This window comes from Cydia fagiglandana, chromosome 5, assembly GCF_963556715.1.
Source record: "Cydia fagiglandana chromosome 5, ilCydFagi1.1, whole genome shotgun sequence".
NCBI classification, from domain to species: domain Eukaryota; kingdom Metazoa; phylum Arthropoda; class Insecta; order Lepidoptera; family Tortricidae; genus Cydia; species Cydia fagiglandana.
This window is the reverse complement of record NC_085936.1, coordinates 20,715,021-20,738,755: the sequence shown is the minus strand read 5'-3', so window position 1 is coordinate 20,738,755 and position 23,735 is coordinate 20,715,021. Positions and strand designations below refer to the sequence as shown.

At 36.8% G+C, this 23,735-nt stretch overlaps 1 protein-coding gene across 1 annotated transcript; it reads left to right on the top strand.

Moving 5' to 3' along the window:
- Window positions 1–11,976: 11,976 nt before the first annotated feature.
- LOC134664634 (dynein regulatory complex protein 11-like) lies at window positions 11,977–23,475 on the top strand. Its single transcript, XM_063521370.1, has 19 exons — window positions 11,977–12,122; window positions 12,491–12,657; window positions 12,748–12,959; window positions 13,065–13,248; window positions 13,342–13,476; window positions 13,546–13,657; window positions 13,738–13,886; window positions 14,054–14,213; window positions 14,498–14,665; window positions 14,801–14,949; window positions 15,303–15,465; window positions 15,813–15,916; window positions 16,130–16,275; window positions 16,930–17,087; window positions 21,648–21,753; window positions 22,007–22,127; window positions 22,531–22,650; window positions 22,964–23,033; window positions 23,268–23,475. Exons 1-19 carry the CDS (start codon window positions 12,039–12,041, stop codon window positions 23,433–23,435), a joined length of 2,676 nt encoding a protein of 891 aa, XP_063377440.1. The 5' UTR covers window positions 11,977–12,038; the 3' UTR covers window positions 23,436–23,475.
- Window positions 23,476–23,735: the final 260 nt, after the last annotated feature.

The following is a 23,735-nucleotide window of genomic DNA, read 5'->3' as shown; positions in this document are numbered from 1 at the left end:
AATTATATTAATTCTAATTATAATCGGCATAAAATATTCTTCACTATAAGAGGTATCTACTAACAAAAATACATTAAAAGGTTGGCTACTTCTGGTTTAAGGCACCGTCCGGCCGGTCTTTCTTTATGACGGTCTTCCCTTAAATGTTATAGTGAGTAGACGGACTTAGCTGATAGACGGTCTTCTCCGCATTGACCTTAATTTTAATCGCCAACTATTTCTTACCTTTCTTCGTCTGCAATTTTCATTCACGTACAGAGCATCTCTTGGTATACGCGAAGACATAGCTTGTATCAAATTGAATACAAGATCAATAAATTTTTGTGTTGCAGTTGAATCCTTCAATTCCTCGCAATAGGGTTGATAGTGAGCCATGGCGACCGAAATTTCGTGACCAAACACCTGTTTTTATAAGATTAATAATATTAGTTTTGATGAGCCGAAAGTCCTACGAAATAAATCCGGACAATCAATGAAAATTATTAATTATATTTATAGGTACATACTTCAGTTGCAAGAGGAACATTCATTACTTGAAAACCTTTCGGTTTCAAATGCGCTGGTGTTAACTTGTAAGCGATTTTTAAGTTAGGCTGACGATAATTCTCTTCCTCTAATACCGCTTCCCAATGTCTTTTTTTCACAGTTCCGTAAGGGGTCTGAAAAAAGAATATTACATTAGTTTGACTTCGTATTATCATTTTATACAAGGCGAAATTGTTATCTCTGACCAAACTCTGAGGGGTGAATATATATAGGTCATACTTAACAACTTATACTATGGGACCAGCCCCGAAATCGTGAAAAAAAATCTGCTGTCTCATACATATTGCGGTGAATCAGTAGAGTCAATGTTTTCTATTAAACAGGCGATTTCTTTTTCGTGATTTCAGGGTTGGCTATAGTAAAAGTTGTTCAGTATGACCTACATATTCACCCCTCAGAGTTTGGTCAGATATAATAATTACACCTTGTATATTTTTAAAATTATCATTAGGTACTCATGCATTACTCTTAATTAACCTTGAACTCTTGTAGCTTATCATCCAAAGTAGATGTTCGAAAACATTTCACTAAATGATTAAAATCTGAAATCATCCATAACCGTCGTGAGCAGTCACAAGGGTGTTCACAGCTAACAGTGTCTTCATTTACACCGAATATTTTCCATACTCCTCGGTTCCAAGGTGCACCGTCCATCACGACAGCATCAACACAAATTCCGCTCTTAATTGGATATTCTGCAATTATATGAACGGTCGATATGAAATTCGTTACTCAAGTAGGTACAATGTATAAAGTTATAAGCCGACAAGATATTGTAGTAATTAAAATGTGGCAACATCGTAGTGTCGTCCCGTTTTCTTAGATTGATTTGAAAGGGACGACACTACGATGTTGCCACTTTTTAATTTCTACAATTTCTTGTTGGTCTATAAGCGGGTGTGCGAATAAAAAACAACAGCTAAGTAAAGTGGTATCCAGACGGGACTGATCAAATCGGTTGATTTTATCAGAAATGAAATTGGCGTCAATCTCTAATTTTAGATTTATGGTGATATTAGAGCCCTCTACATTGAAAAAATCCAGAAATGGTATCCAGACTGGCCTCACAAATTGGTATTCTTGCATCTGCACTTCATTTTATCGGTAATATCGGTCATTATCGGCGGTTGAATTCGGCGAGCCAAATTGGTATTTGCATCCGCACTTCGATCCTGATTCGATCGGGCAATTGAATCAGATTGGCGAAAAATTTACTAATCTGGATACGCCTTAAGGGACTTCGAAATGATTTCGAAAAATATGTATGAAAACTTCTTGCTCAAGTTTCTTTTTGTATTATTTTACGTCTTCAATTATACAAATACAGTATATTATAGCGTCGCCTAGTACCCATAGTACAACTTTTGCTTAGTTTGGGGCTAGGTTGACCTGTGTAAAGGCCAGTACACAATGGGCCAGCGTGGGCCAGTCTGGGGGACGCATTTATGCGTTAGAGGGAGCAAGTGATATTGCTACCTCATTCTACCGCATGGCAGCGTCCCTTGGCCTGGCCGGCGCTGGCCCATTATGTACAGGGGCCTTTAGATGTTCCCTATTATTTATTTATTTAATATGTTTTTGATAAAAAGCCGTAACAGACTACCGCACCATACCGCGACTTTAGTGCGGTGCGACGCACGTATCGATAGTCGTAAGGTGGTCGCCGTACGTGCGTTAAGAGCCCCCTCCAGACTATGCGCGTGAATCGCGGGCGAAGCCGCGAACGCGAGTGTGGAGTCCAGAACGCAGACCTGCGAAATCGACTCCACACTCGCGTTCGCGGCTTCGCCCGCGATTCACGCGCATAGTCTGGAGGGGGCTAAGGATGTAGGTATAATTTGGAGCGTGAAAGAGATATTTTAACCGCACCATCAAGGTCGTGGCGCGGTGCGGTAGTCTGTTACGGCTTTAATGCCGGCTACATACGTAACGATAAATCGTTGCGATAAAACTGTGCAGTCCGATTGTCCGATTGTCGATTATCGTAACGATTTGTCATACACACGGTTCGATTTATCTGCACAGTCGGACTGCACAGTCTTATCGCAACGATTTATCGTACGTATGTAGCCGGCATAAGACTTACCGTCCTCTTCAGACGCTTGCATTTATGTACAAGATTTGAAGCGCGCCGTTTTGCTTCTGCCATTTTTTGTAATAGAGTTGAAGTGGAATTACGGTTCTGCAAACGATTTCGTAATATTCGACAAGATTTACATCTTGGGTACTGTTGATTTCTTTCGTAAGTATCATCACCAATAATCACACCTTTACAAAATCTGAAAATTGATGTAATTATATATATATTAGATAAATTCGTTTTTATCTTTTATTATTCTCCTGTACCATTGTTTATGTATAAATAGTGCTTTAATCTACAGGTACCTACATAATAAGGGTTCTTAAAATACACATAAAAGTCGAGTTTTAATAGGATAGGTTCAAGAATTAAGACCTATTTAATGTACCGTTACATACAATATTTTGAATGACAAAAATGTTAAATAAAATCAAAGTTAGGCTTACGAGTTATCCTTTTATTTTAAATACAACTGTTACATTATGGTATATATATTCATAAGACAACTGCAAACAGTTGTATTATCGCCTACACCCATAGTACAAGCTTTGGGGCTAGGTTCCTCGTATTCGAAATGAAAAGTAGAGTGTTTAACTCGGGTGAATGGCATCATTTTAGCCTCGGACTATACTCTCACTGCGTTCATCCCTTGGTTAACAATCTACCAAAACTTACTTATTGTCGTCAATCTGAGTACCAACGCACAAAGGCCATCTTTCAACCGATTTTAAGTAATCGTAGGTGTTGTCATATGAATTAATTTTCTCCTTTAGTGGCAATTGTTCATTATTGGGAAAAATTACCTGCATTTAAATAGCAATTATGTTTCGTTACAAATTCAAATCATGCCAACCGAATTTTATTGTTACATTAATAAACACTTACAGTGACAGTTAGATCATCGTTTAAACGTATATGATGTTTAATCTTCTGAGTTTTTGGATCCATTCGCATAAATACCAGCCCATTAGGATTTTCTGCATGTAGCCAAAAAGGCGGCAACAACGAAAATGCCCGAAACTTACTTTTAAAATTCTCTATTGGATTTATTGTTACATTAGTATCCTGATATTGACTAAACAATGGTTCCGCAAAGTCCTGTTGTATCATTTCATAATCCATTAAATTATTAGAATCATTTTGATCTTCTGATAATTCCTGTTGCTCGGCATTGATTTGTTGTTGCTGCTCGTCCTTAGGTTGATTGGGGTATGGTTCGAAAGATTCCTCTATGTGAATAGTATTGGCTTGGAGTTCATGTTCGGGAATGGGAATAAACTGATGCTCAATCGTGGGCACAGCTTCTTCCTTAAGCGTTTTTCTTTGTGTAGGAATATATTTGAGCTCTCCTTTAATAGTTAACTTTTCGTACATATTTATATTTTCTTCTTTAAAATGAAGATGGCAAATATAATCATTTGCTTTTAATGCAATTCCTAACGACTTTTTCCAACTTTCTAACCGTGCCGGAGTCTGAGAATTAATAGAAAAATGAAGAATTGTTGAAGTGAAATTGTGAATTTTATAAGAAAAATATAAAAATCACAATATAATATTTTATTAAATAACTAGCAACCGGCTTCGCACTATAGTTCGTTTTTTTTAGCATTAGAAATTAGGTAAACAATCTTGATGTGTCTTTTAATTGAAAAACACATTTTAAAAATAAGTTACGGCAAATATGTAACAATTATGAATCTAATACGATCATTTATATTCTTCTGCTTTCATCAGTAATAGTTTTTGAATTTTAAAAAGCGTTTTTCAATTAAAAGACATGTCAAAATCGCTTACCTTCTTGCAAGTTCTTTCTAATGCTAAAAAAAACGAACTATAGTCAACAAATTATATACGTAAACCTTCCTCAAGAATCACTCTATTGATAGGTGAAAACCGCATGAAAATCGAACTGAAACCGTCCAGTAGTTTGTTTATCGCAAAGATACATTCAAACCCACGAACAGACAGTCGCGGCGGAGGACTTTGTTTTATAAGGTGTAGTGAAAATTACATACTTACCGTTGGTTGGAAAAAAGATACGGATTTCGTAACATTTTTCTGTTTTTTCCTCTTACGCCCACTTTGGCAACTGTTTACGATGCAAACTTTTCCCATTTTTACTATAGAAAATATATCCTATAGCGGTGGATTTGCCCTAAAGCCCCACATTCACACTCCTACCTTGTAGGCCGCCTCGTAGTCGATAATACGATAATACGAGCCGTCCTACCGTTTAGCCGTTTGTAGGACGGCTCGTAGTCCGCAACCCCCATATACAATCCTACCCAACGAGGCGGACTACGAGGCGGCCTACAGGGTAGGAGTGTGAATGTGGGGCTTAAGGCCTGGTAAGCCCAGGCCCGAGGTGGCTAGATAACAGAGGTGGCAGTCTATATGATGCGTACTGAGACAGGGGCGGCTAGTTTTACTGCACAAGGAAATCCTAAATTAAATAAATCACTTTATGAAAATTTTTAATAAAATTTCAAAAAACTGACAGCGCACTTCACTCAGTCAATAAGGTCTAAATTCATGTTAGTTCCCGGTACTACCTACTAGCGCCACCGGAGAGATTTCGAACTATTCTTTAAGCTGACAGCTGGACACTTTTACAACCGTCTTATCATAAAAGATAGCTCTCCTTTACTTCTACACTCCATAGATCAAGCGAAATTGAAATGGCAAAGCCACAGACAAAGTGGTGAATGGAAAACCTCCCATTCAATGGCATCGCAACTGACCGGATCCAATTTACAGAAAACCGAAGTCACCAAAAATAAAAAGAATTACTAATTTCGAAAGCTAAAAAATAAGGACATTATTTATAACTACGAATTGCAAAATATAAAAGAACACATACTAAATGTTTATTCATAAATACTCTTTATGTATGACTGATTGTCTGTGCAAAACCACAGACAACAAACCGACTGACATTGACAGACGTCAATGTTTATTACGACAGTAAACAACACCAATTCAACCCGTTTTACCAAGTTAAAGCTATTTATATGTAGTATAACCATGTTACAAATGTATTTCCATGGTGAAATGTGTAATCTCCAAAGAAAACAAAGTGATTATGTCCCAGCACACCGCAGGAACGAGAAATGGATGCGCCAAATGCGACGATTTATAGATGATAGTTGACCTACCATTCCGGTAAGTTTTATCCTCTAAATATAGCCAAAAGCGTATATATGAAGGTTAAAAACAACATTACTGGTCTCCGACCTTGACCTATCTACTCTAATACCCGTGTAGAACGTATATTAACCACCAAATTCTTACCAAACAAACATCTACTTTTCTAACCTATAAAGTACCTATCTATAATAACATTTAGACGTTTATAACACTGGGTGCCTACCCTAAAGTGTTACAATCTCACAAGAATATATTATATGTCCTTTTAGACTTGGTCTAAATCACTTGAAATCGTTACAGGCTGAACTGAACCATAGCGCAATATCATTAATATTATTAATGATAATATGATAATATTTATTATCTCCGAATCCGTGCCACCTGGACTTGCAAGCGTTCATATCCTGCGGCGTCTGCTTAGCAAGGCTGCTTGCGCAAAGGCTTGCAGGCGCAAGCCGTGCGCTTATTTGCCACCGTTGAAAATAATCATTTAAATGGGTAAATATTTATGGGATAATAAATAGAAATTGCACTTTTTGCTACAAAGTGCGCTTGCGGCGATTTATCGCGCCAACAACTTGCAAATTGGCCTGTAGGAGCGACGTTTTCGCTAAATACCTATAAAAATGTCCACCGCCTTGAAATATTGTTGTTGGCGGCGTGGCCTAGGTTATGAGCGGAGCGGGACGACTCTGAGGGCCTACCGCGAAGTTGGCAAATTGTGGCCTACATTCTCTTTTACTCCAATTAAGGCGTAATTAGAATGACAGAGACAGATGCCCGCAATTTGCGAACTTTGGTGTTCGCGGTAGGCCCTCTATGCAGTGGGCGCATCTCGTATTAATCCAATGTGAAAGAGTAGACTGCAAGCTGCGGACGTTTATTCCATGACAAACCTAACACTTGGAGGATATAACCATATATCCTCCTAGTACCTAACACGTCATCGCCTAAATCTTCGAAGGACCGACCCGAGCGAAGCAAAATGTTCTTACATTCAACTTGGAAAAGACCAAAGCTGGCTAGAGGCACATCCGAGATATTCCGCGATATATTTTCTTATAGGCTATAGAACATTCACATTAAATTAGTTCTAAAGTGTACTTGAGATAATTATATTTTTTATGTTCTTACATAAGTAGGATCGATCAAGGTGTTAAAATGGAGCTTAAAGGTTTAAAAGCGATTTACAGGGAAGTTTGTAATACTGGTCAACCAGTTTGCAAGAAAGTAGGTACCTACCTACGCGTGGCCATAGCGTAGGTAGAAATTTGTACCTACATTGAACCGTTGTCTTTTCAATGGCGGTGGGTCTCAGGAAATTGGGCGTTTTAAATAGGGGGAGTCAGTTGGAAATCGATATATATAGGTGCGGAAGGTCTTTTGATACAAAACTGGGGTCAATAATGGACACGGACAATTACATACCGTGCAAATATAGCCAAACTTACGTAATTTTTTCCTGTCTTTCTCTCGTCCCTTGCGGCACAGGTCATAAGTGCGCGCTCTTTATAAATGGCAGTACTTCCAGCTCCGAATGGCTCATTTCGGCCGATTTGTCGCCCGCGATACTTTGCGCTAAAATGTGATCTACCGCTGTTATCTCTTTTATTAGCTCCCAGTGCCACCGCTCCTAATGTGAGTTTTAAAATGGGGGGGTTAGTTTGTTTTCTTTGTTCTAAAACCACTGGTGGTCTCGACGAAGTGGACTTTTTATGTAAAAGGTGGGGAGAAAAAATTGAAGAGGTTGTCTCTTCTGCCTCCATGCAACCTCGGTATAGGGGACTGTCTGTATCACCTGCATTAAAAAAATATAATTATGTTTGTTGATTGGTCCATGACCTGTTATGGCACTGGTTATACCATCCACAAACGGACACTACCGAGTTGAAGGAGCGACTTCGGTCTTCGTCTTAGCATGTCTGTATCTAGCCGTTTAGCCAGTGTACTGCATGACATATTCAATTATTGATATATCCGTTTTGGACACCAGAAGATTGTTTCAGAAATAAAAATTCCATATTTTTTTAATTGTACCCCTGCGGCTTCTAGAGGAATACAGCAGCGAAATAATTAAGCTCATAACGCGGTAGGTGTATTCCCTGCGGGGCCGTTCAGTAGGACATGCGAAGCGACGTCACAGTTATGATTATTTTCCAGTACAGTAGGGAGTCGGTATTCCTGCCCTCACCAATCCGGTATGCCCAGTAATCCGGTAATTAGCGACTCAGAGCGGCTACCGCGAAAACCGAAATTCGCAAATTGCGGGGATCTTTCTCTTTTACTCCAATGAAGGCGTAATTAGAGTGACAGAGAAAAATCCCCGCAATTTGCGAACTTCGATTTTCGCGGTTAACCCGCTCTATAATCCGGCAGTTTGACAGCCAAACGCTGGACTTTACTCGTAGTTCCTAATTTATTTCCCATACAAATCCAAAAATCCGCATGTTACAGCAATTCGGCATAAGGGTAAAATGTCATGTACCGGATTACCGAGTGTCTATATTTAATCGCCTCAGTGTACCTAAATAAAAAATGTGCCATCAGTTACCATCTGGATCGTTTCCGCTACGATAACCACTCAAGCAAATTTTTGACGTTTCCTGCAGCAATGCAGTCGGCTGCATTACCACTGCAGTATGACAGCGCGACATTACTGACGACTGCGTAGCTGCCGCAAATGTCAAGATGGATGAAGGTGACAGTCCATTTCCAACGACAGCTGCATTACTGTTCATTGTACTATGGAAATTGACAATAAAACCGACGCGTTCAGTACCAGTAGTGCAGCTGCGGTCAGAAATGGAATGACCTTCCTGGGTTTTTGACATTTGCAGGAGCATTTGCACATGCAGACAGCAGTACCTAATGTCGCTCTGCAATACTGCTGCGGTAATGCTGGTGCAATCTGAATTCGACGTACCTTAAATCTTGGTGGGCAATATAGTGAATATGTAAGTATCTTACTTGTGACAATTTTATGAATTTAAAAAACTAACACTTGTTAAATCTAGAATATGTCAAATATGTAAATTGCTATTACTGCTATTAGTGTAAAATTGTATGATTGCCTTTTTCTTTTTTTGTCTCTTGCTATTATTTATTGTGTCACAAAGCACGTAAGTTGTGGTTGAATAAAGATTTTATCTATCTATCTATCTAAAGAGTTAAAATGCTGTTTATGTAGCATTACATATATTGTGGACACATTTCGGCGCGGCATTATGAGACCCCCAGAGACATCTATCGGCAACTTGATACAACGCTCCTCAACGTCTACACCGCTTCAAACTAGACTGGGTTTTTGGCGTTTTTTTTTTGTGCTTGTGGATAAAATTAGTTATTGCAGTTAATTATTTATTTGTGTAATGCTTTATCCTGAACAGTAGGTATGCAGTTTTCAAATAGGTACATATTGCCAAGAAGAAACATACCGGATGGGGCCTGTAACATGAGCAAATAATTAAAACATAGATTGTACTCCTCAAACGGTGACACTTATGTTCAACAACTTTTAAAAATTATGAAGTATTTAGACTCCCTATTTTTCATACAAAATAAATATTATCTTCAATGGACGCCATCGCCACGCCATATCATTGTGAATGACGTTGCATGTCAAGCCTTAAACATAACTAAATTCGCAATACATTATTTCTTTGAATAACCTTTAAAGTGTATTAAAAATCAAAGTACAAGTTATTTTCAAAAGTCGCTGAACAAATGTTGATCAGTATGAGGAGTACAGCCTACAGTTAAATTTTTACGCCACACCCGGTATAATATACAGAATTATCATGGGCCATTTTCTGTCCAAGTATAAGTAATTGAGTAGGTATGTCTGTCTTCTTCTTTCTTATCTAGTCGTTCCGTTATGTCACTATGTCTCAGGATTGCAATAATTCTCCATGCAGCTCTGTCGGTGTCAGCCATGTATAATATGCAAAGATTTGTATACCTATGTAGTTAATAATATGTATGTATTAAGCTTTGAATATCTTAATCATAGGGTGATAACTCATAATACGACCTAATGTCACATCTGGACACAATTTACGGAACCCTTCTTGCCTCCGTAAAATTCACAACGACTAAATTTAAATGCAGATTTAAAATACCAAACATTCAAACCAACAAAAAATCTAAACAAGGACGAAAAAGCAAAATAAAAAAGGCGCAGCGACACATTTCGCTGTCTGCGGAAGGCTTTACTACTTCCGCTGACAGCGCCATTCAGCGCGCCCGGAAACTGTGGCGCTGCACGATAAAACACCTAACCAAATTGCGCTTGCGTCCGTTGGCACAATATATGGTAAACTACTTAAAATGTATAGGTTAGGGTTCAGTTTGCATTGGCAAAGCATGGTTAAGAAGGGCGTTGAAAGCGTCAAAGGAAAGGAATAGACCGAGCATTCCTGTCACAGATCGGTTATTTCCCTCATTGGGTATGATGTAAAGTTTTCCGACTGATAACGGGGAATGGGGGTCGTTTGCCCTTTCACTGCGGTTTGGAGTTCATTATGCTTTTAAATCTGCTGTTAGCTATCTTTACGGGCGTTGTGATGTGAATGTGATTAAGTTTGGTGCTTAAAATTGATGGTTATTTCTTGTTTGCCTTTGTGAAATCTGTGTTATATTATATGCGTCTTTTAGTTAGAGTGATGCTGCTCTATATTTTGATAAGAGGGTGTTTTGTAAATCGCCTTCGTAGACAACTGACCTAAATAATTTGGTACATATATGATGGGTGATCGGTGATCACGTGATGATTTCTATAAAAAAAACGAAGTATCAGACACCTCGGCCCCGAACCGGACCGTTCTAGCGTGAGTCATCCTTAATATATTTGGTTATCTCTAGTACATATTTCTAATCAAGATTTAAAGCTTTATTTTAACATTGAGTAGCGTCACACAATGATCAGGGTGGTTTACGTTAATCAAAATAGTGCATCTATCACTTTCAATATTATTATTTATTACTATCAATATATCAGTATCGTCTCCCGTTATATAAAGGATGACTCACGCTAGACCGGGTCGGAGCCGGGCCGGAGTTTCTGGCGCTTCGTTTTCTATGGAAAGCACCACGTGATCACCGATCAGCCGTCATATAAAATGACATGTGGGACGCCTAGGCCCGGACCGGGCTCGGTCTAGTATGAGTCATCCTTTAGAATTCAAACTCTAATAAAATATTTCTGCTGTCACATCTCAATTTGAAACTACGCACACATTCCCGTCATAAATGTTGACTTGAGCACTTTTCATTACACTCAGGTTACATGTCACTCTGAAAAATTTTAAATTCTCCCCACTCCCGTGGGCGTAACCGACACTAACCTTAATGGAACTGTCGAACTCATAAGGCACCTTATAAAAATTCGATACATCTCGGGGGTGACACAAAAGAAAATAAGTAAAAAAATACTGTTTTACATCAGAGAGAAGACTTGATACGTGACAGATGATATTAGCGTACGACGTGCGATGTTTTCACTGGATACACAAATTTTCAAGCGATTTTATATCATATAATCTAACTTTTACAGCTTAAAACTGTACTACTTGGATTAGGTAGGTACAAGAAAGGCGTAAATGTATTTTATATTTCGACGATGTGAGATCAATGGAGATTTGATTTGAAATTATCTCGGCTCGATGCTGACGGGTTATTCGAAATTTATTAGGTATTTAAATTACATATTGTCCTTACAGAGTTCTTTTATTTTTCAAATACATTCAAGGTATTTTTTTAGGCTCCACTTGAGTATCGATCGGAAGGTGATGCTACTTCGCCAATAAAAAATAGTATTTGGTATTTATAAATAGGCAGGGCATTCCCTGACAATTTAATCTTACACCGTTTCAGAATCATCCTGTATAATAATCACTGCTCAATATGAATCATGAATTCATAATATAATAGATAGGTACCGTAAAATAATCCAAAAGCTCCCAACTATGGTACCAAAATTAAATCGAATATCTTCGTTCAAGTGTCTTATATTATATTATTTCAATGTCGCAAAGGTCTGAGGTAAAATATTTTTATAAAAGCAAGACAATCAAAATATGGATCATAATTTGTATTTAGTTCTGGACTACCTACCTAAGTTGGATATATGGTTTTACGATATGTTCCTACCTAAGTGCAAATCCATTGAGATTTAAACCTTGCTGAAGCAAGGCCAACTAGAAACAAAGTCAACAATTTTAGACGATTTTAAATACAATAATTATGTAGAATTGTTTTTAAATCAAAAATGTCTAGTAATTTTTATTTCGAAAAATGGAAGACTGTACTTAAGCAGTTAAAATCATTAATACAAATTGATCAAGAATATCAGGTAATATAAATGTCAAGTGATTGAAATCCTAGTTGGATAATATGTATCAGTTTCATTTCTCCACCATACGTAAATAGCGATTAGGTTGCCTGTCGTTTACCTCTGTCTTCATGTATTTTTTGTGTTTTCCATGTACCTACATTTATTCTGAGGTTGTGCAATAAAGAACATTATCTTGTATTGTATTGTGATGTGTCTGGTTGAGAGCTCTATAGAACAACTTAGCTTCTGCCTGTGACTTTATCTTTGTGAAAGGATGATGATGATGGATAGATTCTAGCCTATGCTGCACCGGGTCTTAAACTATGTCGCTTAAATTTTTGAGAATAAGGTTATTTGCTCAAAAAAACATCCTTTCATTATGTCAGATTACCAAAGCACATGACAAGCGACGTTGCCAGGCCGTCGAGCGCCTGAGCGAGATGCTAGCAGCTTACATCAGCATTTACAACGAAGTGCTGGAATGCTCGCAACAGAACTTGCAGGTGCAGAAGACGAAGGACATCTATGCTGTTTTGTGTGCAGTAGTGGACCGGTGAGAGATTTTCCTTTTTATGGAAAAAATTTAGACAGGCTAAAAGGAAAAGATCTTAGAGAGTAGACTAATTTCGATTAAATTTGTCAGAATCCTTGAACTCAAGCACCAGCTGCGAAAACTAGAAGGATGTCAGGCCCAATTCCTGAGTAAGGGTGCGATCCGTCATCATTTGACCGTCGATGATGCAGAATTCGACGATATCCCGGTCAGAGCAGACAGAGGTGAACATGTCAAGGAGATGATAACAGATGCCATTAATGCCGTTAAAGAGAAAATACTTCAAAAGGAATTAGAGCTAGGTAAGGTACTTTTTTAGACACATCAACACGACACTTATAAATATGTTTTTTTATTATTCTATAAATGCCGAATCCGACTTTGTGTCATTAATTGCAATATTGCAGCGAAAGAAGAAGAAATTTCAGAAACAGAATCAATAGATGCGTGGTGGGACGATGATAATGACAAAAAAGACGACGGGGAAACCGGGGACAAATTCATTCGGTATGACAAAGAGGAGGAACTTTCCGAAGAAGCACTTAAGACAAGAGAAATGGTGGCTTTGATACAGGCGCACGAAAAAACTAGGTAGGTATAAAATTCAAATTAGGTATTAATAGGAAACGTCGCTTATTTCATAGAAATAAAAAAATGTGTTTTGAAGCTATGGATAATTTCTAGGCGAGCGACTCAATTGAACTTGCAAAGGATGCAAAAACGAACGCTGTGGGAAAAGGAGTTACTAGGAACTTTAGCACCACAGGCAAGAGAAGAACTCAAAATACGAGCTGCAAAACTAATACAAAAAGTTGGCAGGTGATTTAATAACATTTAACGTTATGATGAAAATAAATTGTTCGATGTTAATAACAAGAAAGTTTGCAGAGTATACATGGAATTGAAAAGGAAGAAAATAAGAGAATGTAAAACAAATGAGGTGTTGGGAATCAAACCCTGCGGTGAATTTAGCTACAGCGAAAGAGACAAAGTAAAAGAGGTAATTAATAATTATTAATAGTTTACTTGAAGAATACAATTATAGATTCTAATTTAATTTAAGTTTACCAAATCATTAAGGTGAAGGTTCGACGGGTTGAAATATATAAACAAATGGACAAAGACTGGAAACATCAATGCGAGCAAATAAAAGAAGACTTTTATAAGAGAAAACATGACGAAATTAAGGAACATTATCGAGATAGCATCAGAGAATGGTTTCGAGATTGGTAAACTTTTCTTAATAGTTGTCTATTCAACCGAATATAGTATTTGTAAACATATTTAAAACATAAATAACATCATTCATCATTGGTTGTATTTCATACACTGGCCAAAAAGTAAAGGTTTTTAACGGTAGAAAAAATGTGAACTTATAACAGATAATTTATTCAAGGTACGAAAAAATCGGACTCTTCCATAATATACCAAAGATTAATAAAGGTGGGTCAGTTGCTATTTGGCGGGGAGAAATACCATCACCTGAAGACTGGTACGAGCAATATAAAGAGTACATTGCTGCAAAACAACGAAACAAAAACAAATCAGGACAAGAGGTACAAAAATCAGTAGTTATGGATAAACTTATTGATTTCTAGCGTTTAGTAATTAAGTAGTATGGAAATTGTAGTATACAATTCACATCAACAAAAGCACAAGAAGATCCGACAAAAAGACACTTGAAGGAACTGTCATAGGGAATTATTCGACCCGAGAAGTATACTCGACCACATATATACATAGATTGTAAATAACAAAATTGTAATTTTTTTTTAAATAGGTTAAGAACTTAATCTCTTGTCTTTTTTCCGTGTTTTTCAAAACCTGCTTAATTTTTTAGGCGAAGTTGGAAAGGAAGGCTGCTTTAATGGAACAGAAAAGGTTGAAATTGGAAGAGAAAAGGAAAATGAAACTTGAAGAACAGTTAAAAAGGAAAATGATGAAAAATCCTAATATGCATCCAGGGTATAACTACCCGGAATCCAAAAAGTTTCATAAATTAATCGAGGTACGATATTTAACTATGAAAGTATAAGGTTGTATAGGCAAAGCAGTTTCCCTGGTTAAGTATTAGCAAATATGGCAACGTCTCCCTTTAAGTAAATATTAATGAAGTACCTATCGATTTTCTGCACTGATTTAGGCTTTAGACCATTACCACGAATTATGGGACCAACTGGATGCAGACGAGTCTATGGAAATAAAACAAGGAAATGTCAAACAAGTAGACGAAGAAAATCTCATTGGAGAAGTGAAATTAGAAATCGCCACTGAAGTCGATGACGATATGAAGTAATTTACTCTTCACGTGACCGCTTTTCCATACAAACGTAGTCCTCATCTTCTTCTTTAGATATTATTGCAAAATATTTTTATGCAATTTGATGTACTTAATAGGAACCATCGTCTTAACCCCTTTTGTATTAAGAAAAGATAGATAGATAGAATTCTCTTTATTGGCACACCTCAGTAAAAAGATTTAAAAGAAAAGAACAATTGATTAAATGTAGAGGCAGACAACAGGCGAGGCAAAATATGTAGGTCTGCTTTTAGTAAATTTATTTATTTAACCTAACAGTAGACTTAAAATTCAATTAGAAGGAGTTGATCCGAAGTTTTTATCTTATTTTAATGAATTTCTACAGACAAGAACTAAAGAAACTAAACAAAGCTTTAAAGAAAGATTATGAAAATGCACAAGAAGAAATGCCTGAGTCGATGCCGGAGAAAAAGAGCAAGCGCGCAAAAAAGAAGAAAATCAAGAAATGCAAAGAACCTAACAATGAGGTTATTGCAGAAAAAATGGAGGTAATATTATATTCTTCTTTTAGTTTAACAAAAGACAATACTATACAAATACTCTTTATTGCACACCTCAATACAAGAAAACAATAAAGAAAGAAAACAGCATCACATAGCAGTCTCATCCAGCTAGAGGACATTAATAAATTTACACAATTTTAGTAGGCGTTGCAAATACAATGAAAGAAATGATGAATAAGTGAATTCAATTTAAACTACAAAAATGTAAATTTTTATAATATAAGAATATGCAAATGTCGGTCTTAATGCCCCCATGATTATCATTTGCTAGTAGTACAAGGTTCTTCTAATTCCTCATTAAATATTTTGTAATATATCTCTTCTTTTGTTAGTATTTGGTTGAAAATGGTTTTCTGAAAGAGTATCCTCAGACGAAGTTAGAAGACTTCCTCGGAGACCACAATATGGTCGGTGACGACTGTCGCTGCTTAGACATGTAAGTTTTGGTATTATCTAGTAATTATTTTTAAACTGCACAGTCTCAATCTTTCCATTCTTTTTGTTTTACACGCCTTAAGGAGTCGCATAGCGCATCTACAGCAAGAATGTTTTAACCGTCACCGGAGTCTCAAATATTCAGAATTCACCAGTAACAATAACAATGTGCTAAACCATACCTCTCACTGTCCTAACTTAAATGGTATTGCAGAGAGGCGCACCCATCCGCCGGCGAAATAAGAAGCCTCTGGTGGGAGCGTTGTCGGGAAGTAAGCCACGGGTTCCACAAAATCCTGGCTGTCGGTCCGGCTGGCAGTGGTCGGTCCACGCTAGTCTACGCGCTTGCTTCTGTCAACGGTATGTTACAAGCTTTTATTTAACTTGGAATAAACCGAAATATGTATATGTCATACAGGTACATATTTAGAAAAAATTACCAAGCCCTCCAGGATCCGGGACTGGAATCGAACCAGCGTCCTAGGTGCATCAGCCCCTCGGCCACCCAGGTCACGGCGGCATAGGTCGATTTTTTCCAAGTATATGCAATTTTTACTGCGGACTTGTGGCGCCCCCTATGCAATTGTATGTTCGGGTGCTCGCTAAATGGCTAAATTAAACCCACTTCCCATTATTCAATGGAGCTGAAACTTCACAAAATACCTACCTATATATGTAAGTTGCAGTGGCGGAGCGTCCAAAGAACTCGATTCCCATGGGCTTCTCTGATATTCAGGCTCTTAGGCCATTTTCTTTAAACTTATGAAGAAAAGGAAGGGCAACTTAGCTACGGCTTGCCTACGAACAACCTAAACGCGCCGCCACTGCAATGTACCTAAAATTGTGGTACCATCCAGCTTATCCGATAATAGATACTGGAGATGGCCATAGGAACTATGTGATAATAGAATATCTCGATGAATATTAGTTGCCAGTTGAAAGAAAAGTACAGTCAGCGATAAAAGCTTGTATCAAAAATGATTTTTTTAACGGTTTACTTATTATTTTCTGTAGACGCAACACTCTTGGAAGTCAACCCTTCGGCGTTGGACGTGGATTTGGTGACACCAGAATACTTGCAAAACCTAATGAATGCGCTAGCAGTCTGTGCTCGTGATGCACAGCCCACAGTCATTTACATGAAAAATGTGCACTTATTATTTAACAGGAAGGTAAATCTTTGGCCACCTCTTTTTACAATTGTAGTAGGTAGGTATACATTATGGAATACAGGATGTAGAATTGGGTCAATTTCTGAACACGATTTTTTTTCTGTCGGTGATGAAAATCGCGGGTTAGCATCAAATAATACTTACCATTTTTTTTTACATAAAGAAGCCACACTTTCACACCGGGTTCCATGTGAATCCACTGATTAATTGGTTTATAGAGTACACTTAAAAATACCTAAAGGCTCAAATTACTACTCCCGTGCCCTGTCCGGAATCTACTTTTGAGCATAATGAAAAATCCTACGAAAAATTCTACATTAGTATCACTAATTTGGTGTCAAATACTTAAACTAGATGATATTTACTATCACTGAGCACATACACTATTAACTTCATTGTGGTAAATAACTCGTGATCGAAGTTTAAATTTTGTCCGAGCGCGCGAGTAAAATTTCGTCGGCAAAACTCAAAGGGCTCTGACAGCCGACGTCTGTATCTGAACCGCCTCGTGTCCCGCCTCACCTGTACGGGCAGTATTCGGCTATTTCTCAAAGCAAGCGGATGTACGTCAAGCCGCGGCGTGTTCGAGCAAATCACATAAGTATTTCGGAATCCGGGTGGGCGACAATTTTTTTCTAATTTCGATGCCCCTTATAAATTTTATTTCCCACATGGCTTTTCAATAACAATTGTCATATTTAGGAGCCCTTTATGTATCTTTATGTAAGCGATAACATAACAGTTTGGTTAAACACGATTTAAATTTTTGGCGAATTTTTTTATTACGAATTCTAATTTCCGTGCCCTAATTCCCATGGAATATTTACCTAAAACAGCTGATTAAGTGGCACGGGAATTAGAAAGTATTACATTTATTGTCAACAAATTTTTAATTGGGGGCACTGTAAGTTAATTGGCAATGTTTACGTCATATTATTGTTACATATATATATATTGGCATTGAATATATATTATATGTAATAATAATATGACGTATATCTTTCTATTTTACATTTAAGGAAATCTCAAAGAATGCACAAAAATCTATGAATGGTTTTTTAGTATAAGTACTATAGTACATACTTACAGGGTGGACCCGAATAACCCGGGCAATTTTAATATGTAAGGTAAGGTGGGGTAAGACGACACCGGTGTAAGACTATCACTTGTATGGAATCCTCGTACTGTTAGTCTTGCGCCACCTTACCTTATTCATTGATCATATTATAACATTAAAATATTATATAAACATAAAACTATTTTTGGAATTATTACATATTATAAAACCCGTACCTAAGGTTACATGAAACAAAATGAATCAAATTTACAATGGTTATTTTTTGTAAATTTGACAGCTGACAGCGTAAGCCGTATAAAGTTTAAATATCTGGGAGACCGAGCTTTGCTCGGAAAACATATACCTACCTAAAAACTCAAAAATGCGCGTTTTCCCAGAGACACCTATGTAGCTAGATCGATTTTTCATCCCAGAAAACGCCCATATATGATCAAATTTCATCGAAATCGTTAGAGCTGTTTCCGAGATCCCCGAAATATATACAAGAATTGCTCGTTTAATAGATTAGTTGTTATAAATTAGCTTTTCTAATAGGTACAAGAAAAATTAAAGATATCCTATTCTTACTATATTATAAATGCGAAAGTATCTCTGTCTGTCTGTCTGTTATCTCGTCACGCTTAAGCCGCTGAAACAATATCATCTTGATAATACATATTTGGCATGGAGATAGTTTGAGGCCTGAAGAAGGACAAAGGATCTGGGGGCACGGCAGTGCCGCCGCCAAGTCGAGCAAAACAAAGTGGCACGGCCGTACCATCAAATCTCAATAACATTCTATCTAAATAACATTTAATTTGAGCATGTAGTCTAAGAATTAATACACTTTAAAATCCCTTAGTTTTGTCACTGGCACAATCACTCTCAATCAATATTATTTTAAGGTACTTCTAGCATACCCACAAGTTCCAAATTTGAAACGTAATTAGGTTTTAGCTTTTTAAGCCAATAAAAATCTAATAATACTGCAATATTAGTCACGTTCTAAAGATAACTGCATAATTAAGTTTGTAATCCTATAGAAATATATGCGATAACAACGTTACCTTTTAGTTCTTACAATTAGTAGGGAAAGTAAAGGTACACTACGATGGACGATGTGAGTATGAATAAAGATGTATTATGATATGTATATATGTCGCAGTAAGATAGATAAAGCCGTTATATAGTTATAACCCTAGGGATATAATTATATGTCGTAACATAGTTATACGAAAGCGATTCATTACTATCTTACTAGGAATATAACTATCTCCTCTATCTGTCTTTAGTTTAGTGATATAGTTATATTACTGGATTAAGTTTAGTGAAATAATTGTAGGTACCTAGGAGTGTGACGGTGCGGCGGAGGTATAGTTATATCCCTAGGGATATAGTTATATGCCGTATATTACGTATTATAATCATATTCCTAGTAAGATAGTAACTGTAGGTAGGAGTGTGGCGGTGCGGCGGAGGTATAGTTATATCCCTAGGGATATAGTTATATGCCGTATATTACGTATTATAATTATATTCCTAGTAAGATAGTAACTGTAGGTAGGAGTGTGGCGGTGCGGCGGAGGTCTAGTTATATCCTTAGGGATATAGTTATATGCCGTATAGTACGTATTATAATCAACTATAATACGTTTCTAGTTTAGTCATATATACTATTTTACGTAATATTGCTAAAAAGTATTACAACTGATTGCAACCAACAAAGTTGATTTTGTAATAAAAATAAAAACGAATATACTTACCTACCGTTTTCTTTGATTCCCTGGCAGATTTATAACCATTTAACCACATTAGTTTAGTCAAATACCGTATTATAATCATATTCCTAATAAGATATTACTATCATACTAGGAATATGATTATAATACGTAATATACGGCATATAACTATATCCCTAGGGATATAGCTATACCTCCGCAGCACCGCCGCACTCCTAGGTACCTACAATTATTTCACTAAACTTAATCCAGTAATATAACTATATCACTAAACTAAAGACGTATTATAGTTATATTCCTAGTAAGATAGTAATGAATCGCTTTCGTATAACTATGTTACGACATATAATTATATCCCTAGGGTTATAACTATATAACGGCTATATCTAACTTACTGCGACATATACATAGTATCAGTATGGTATGGGTATGATTACCCGAAAAGAAGGACAGCCTACAAAAAGAGATGGGATCATTTCAATTCATGTAAAAAGATGCAAATCTCGCAACGCAGTTCTTCTACTCTACTACAAAAAAGTTTTGGGATGTAATGTGAAACCAAGTCGGTTATTTTAGTCAGTGCCAGGAGGTATTTTGTAAGCAAGTTTTTTTTAGGAAGATTATGATATTTTTGAAAAATTACTTAACCAACCTACACTTTGAAGATTTTCCCGCAGGGAAGAGACACCCCGTATACCTATGTGTAAAGTAAGGCGGGGTAAGACTAACTTAGTTTATTTTGATCGGGGCAAGACTAACAGTATGAGGATTCCATACAAGTGATAGTCTTACCCCGGTGATATTCTTACCCCACCTTACCTCATATGTGTTCAAACAATTTTTTGGGTTATTAATTTATGAAGGCAGCATATTCGATTTCTTCAGATTAACTTACACAATAACTTCTCACTGTGCCCCTATTTATTTCTTAGTATCATTTCCTATACGACCTTATACCAGATCATACACCTTGTACCTATCTACATGCAGATACATAATGACACTTTTTAATGAATAGTTTTGTATGTAAAGGCGGACAAGTTTACGAAACTACTCAAAGTATTGTTTTGAAATATGTACATTTTACTAAGAAAGAGAGATTAGTTGCCATTAAAATAAAGGAAAGGATTAGTCAAATACGTAGTTTTTAGTGTAACATACTTTCGTAGATTTGTCGTTCGAAACTAAAATTAAAGAAGGTAAATATGTCCGATGCCACTTCAGTATGGTTGCAGTATATTATTGTAGATTAAAATATACATAAATAATAGTTTTAAGTACCAAAATAAGTTAAGAAAACAATTCCCGTGCCGTGTTCTAATTTATGTCCTAGTAAAATCTAATTTCCATGGACACACTAATTCCCATGCCCTGACCAAAATTTTAAATTTAAATAACTTTTATAGTTTTATGAATATTTTTATCCCATAAGAAAATTAATATTTATTATATTTTTTATCAAATTCTCAGCATATTTTTTTTTGTGTAATGTTGGTATTTCAAAATTCCATGGGAATTAGACAAAAATGCTCGTTTGGTGAAATTGACCCAATTGTAGATGACCGCACAATCCTACTATATTTTAATGGTACTATTCTATTCATTTGCTTTGAAGGTCCGGACCCAAGCAAAAATGTATGACGCTTCCTTCTGTGATCACACTTGATGTTTCTATCGAATACGATGTGTCGAACGCCTTGGCCTGAACGCAGACTCATAAGAGAGTGGATACAAGAATAATTTCATTGCTAATTCTAATTTCAGAAAAAAAAATCTATCGGAGGTTTTCCGAATGCAGATCTGATAAAACGATACCTTTTTAAGAAGCTCTGCAAACGGTTTAACAAAACTGATAATATTACTGTTATTGGTAAGTTATCTCTCTGAGCATTATTCAGCAGAATCAAATGCCTTATTAGATAAATGAAACGAGCCAAATGAAACTTTACACCTCGACTTGCTAAGGCTAACTTTCATTTACGCTAGCACCTGTCCTGTCATTCCGATACCTTTTGTCGATACCTATTATAGAGGTACAATTTCCTCGATACAACAATGATTTAATGAACGAAACGTAAGTACCTTTTAACTAGGTACTTACTTAACTATAACTTCTGTTTCAGCCAGCTGCTCCGAGCCTTGGCTGACAACCGGAAACCTTATTAAGCAGTTTCCAGATGTGCTCCTGCTTCCTGACACCACATACTCAGTGGTCGTTCAATTGTTAAACAATTGGGTGATCAGGTAAGTTAAGTTTGAAAATCAACTGAGGCTGAGTTTTTTTACAACAACACAACACAAGAGTTTTTTTTACAGCAACAATAATATGAAGTAGGTAAGAGCTGAGCGCGGGGCGCCAACAAACTGGTTACTCCAGCGCATTTATTTTAGGTAACCTACATATATGTAACTTTGTAATTGTTTTACATGCATAAAAAAACTTACCAATTGCGAGTCGGACTCGCGCACGAAGGGTTCCGTACCATTACGCTGTCTATCTATCTAATTTCAACTGTCTAGCTATCACGGTTCATGACATATACATATACAGCCGGTGACAGATGGACAGTGGAGTCTTCGTAATAGGGTCCCTTTTAGTACGGAACCCTAATTAATTAATTAATTAATTAAGAGTCTTCTGTTTCAGTAACCGCTGTCTTCCTCGGGACTTGGACGTGCACACCCTGGCGCGGATGCTCAGAGGATATGATTTCGCATTCCTTAAGACCACACTGCAGGACTTTCTGACGCCTGATCGCATAGTCAAGTGAGGATCTACACTTAGCCAATCGAAACTTAAGCATTGTATGGAAATAGTTCCTCCACTCTCCAGTGTCTGAGGAGTGAGTGAAAATACGACATTTATAGTGGCATTTTCGCACTTCATTGTGTTTAATAATGACATTTCCACGCAACAGTTAGCTTATTCAGACTCAATCAAACCAATATATATCAGATCATATGTATGTATCTTCTTTTCACAATACTTGGTCACTTATTGATTAGAATTTAGGTACTTAATTATCAAATTATCGATAGGTACATACTACTTTTGCACAAGAAAATGAATTTCTCTTCAGAATGGCGGCGTATGGTCTAACTGTGAAAGAAATCTTCGAGTATGTCATCCAGACAGGTGTTGAAAAACATGTGAGTTGTTTTTAGTACCTATAGCTTTAGTTTAAATATAAGTACCTAGGATAGCGAAAAAGATGAACTGTGTGTGCACCTTATAGGAAATGCCGAAGGTTGCCTTTCCACTGAGGTGGAGATGAGAAAAGTTGTGCAGAAATCAACCAATGCGGTTATAATCCAACGGAGATGAGAGTTTGCCTAAGTGTTAGTCGAGATGTAAATTAAATTTGACTTCAATTCAACTGACAGGACTACGAACAATACTTGAAATGGTACTCAAAGAAGACAATCTGGGGCAAGAAAGAAACTAAGCAGCTTGAGGAAGCCCGTGAGTTCCGGGCAGCAGTGGAGAAGTACGCAGAAGTTGAGAAGAAGAAGAAGGATAAGAAACATGTAGCAGTGTTGAAAGAAGAATAAATTCAGTTCAAAAGTTTTGTAGAATTGAACTACAACCGTGCTTTTTTTTGCTAAAGAGTGGTTTTATTAAATAGTTCAACTATTAGGTATCTAATTAAATTTTAAATAAAGAGGTAACCACCATGTAACCACAACAAAAGTGCTAAAAGCATCATACATTTGTACCTACCAATAGGTACATTAGATTAAAGAAACTAGTATAAGTAACGAAACTGGGTACAGGACCCAGGGTTTCCTAGATCAGGACTCAGGGACGTGATTTACTGTAAGTAGTTATGTCTAATTTTATACAATAAACTT

Coding starts and splice junctions, on each gene's coding strand:
- LOC134664634 (XM_063521370.1), top strand. CDS start 12,039: ATGTCTAGTAATTTTTATTTCGAAAAATGGAAGACTGTACTTAAGCAG. Junction 14,214..14,497: donor AAAACAAATCAGGACAAGAG/GTACAAAAATCA, acceptor TTAATTTTTTAG/GCGAAGTTGGAAAGGAAGGC. Junction 14,950..15,302: donor GAAGTCGATGACGATATGAA/GTAATTTACTCT, acceptor GAATTTCTACAG/ACAAGAACTAAAGAAACTAA.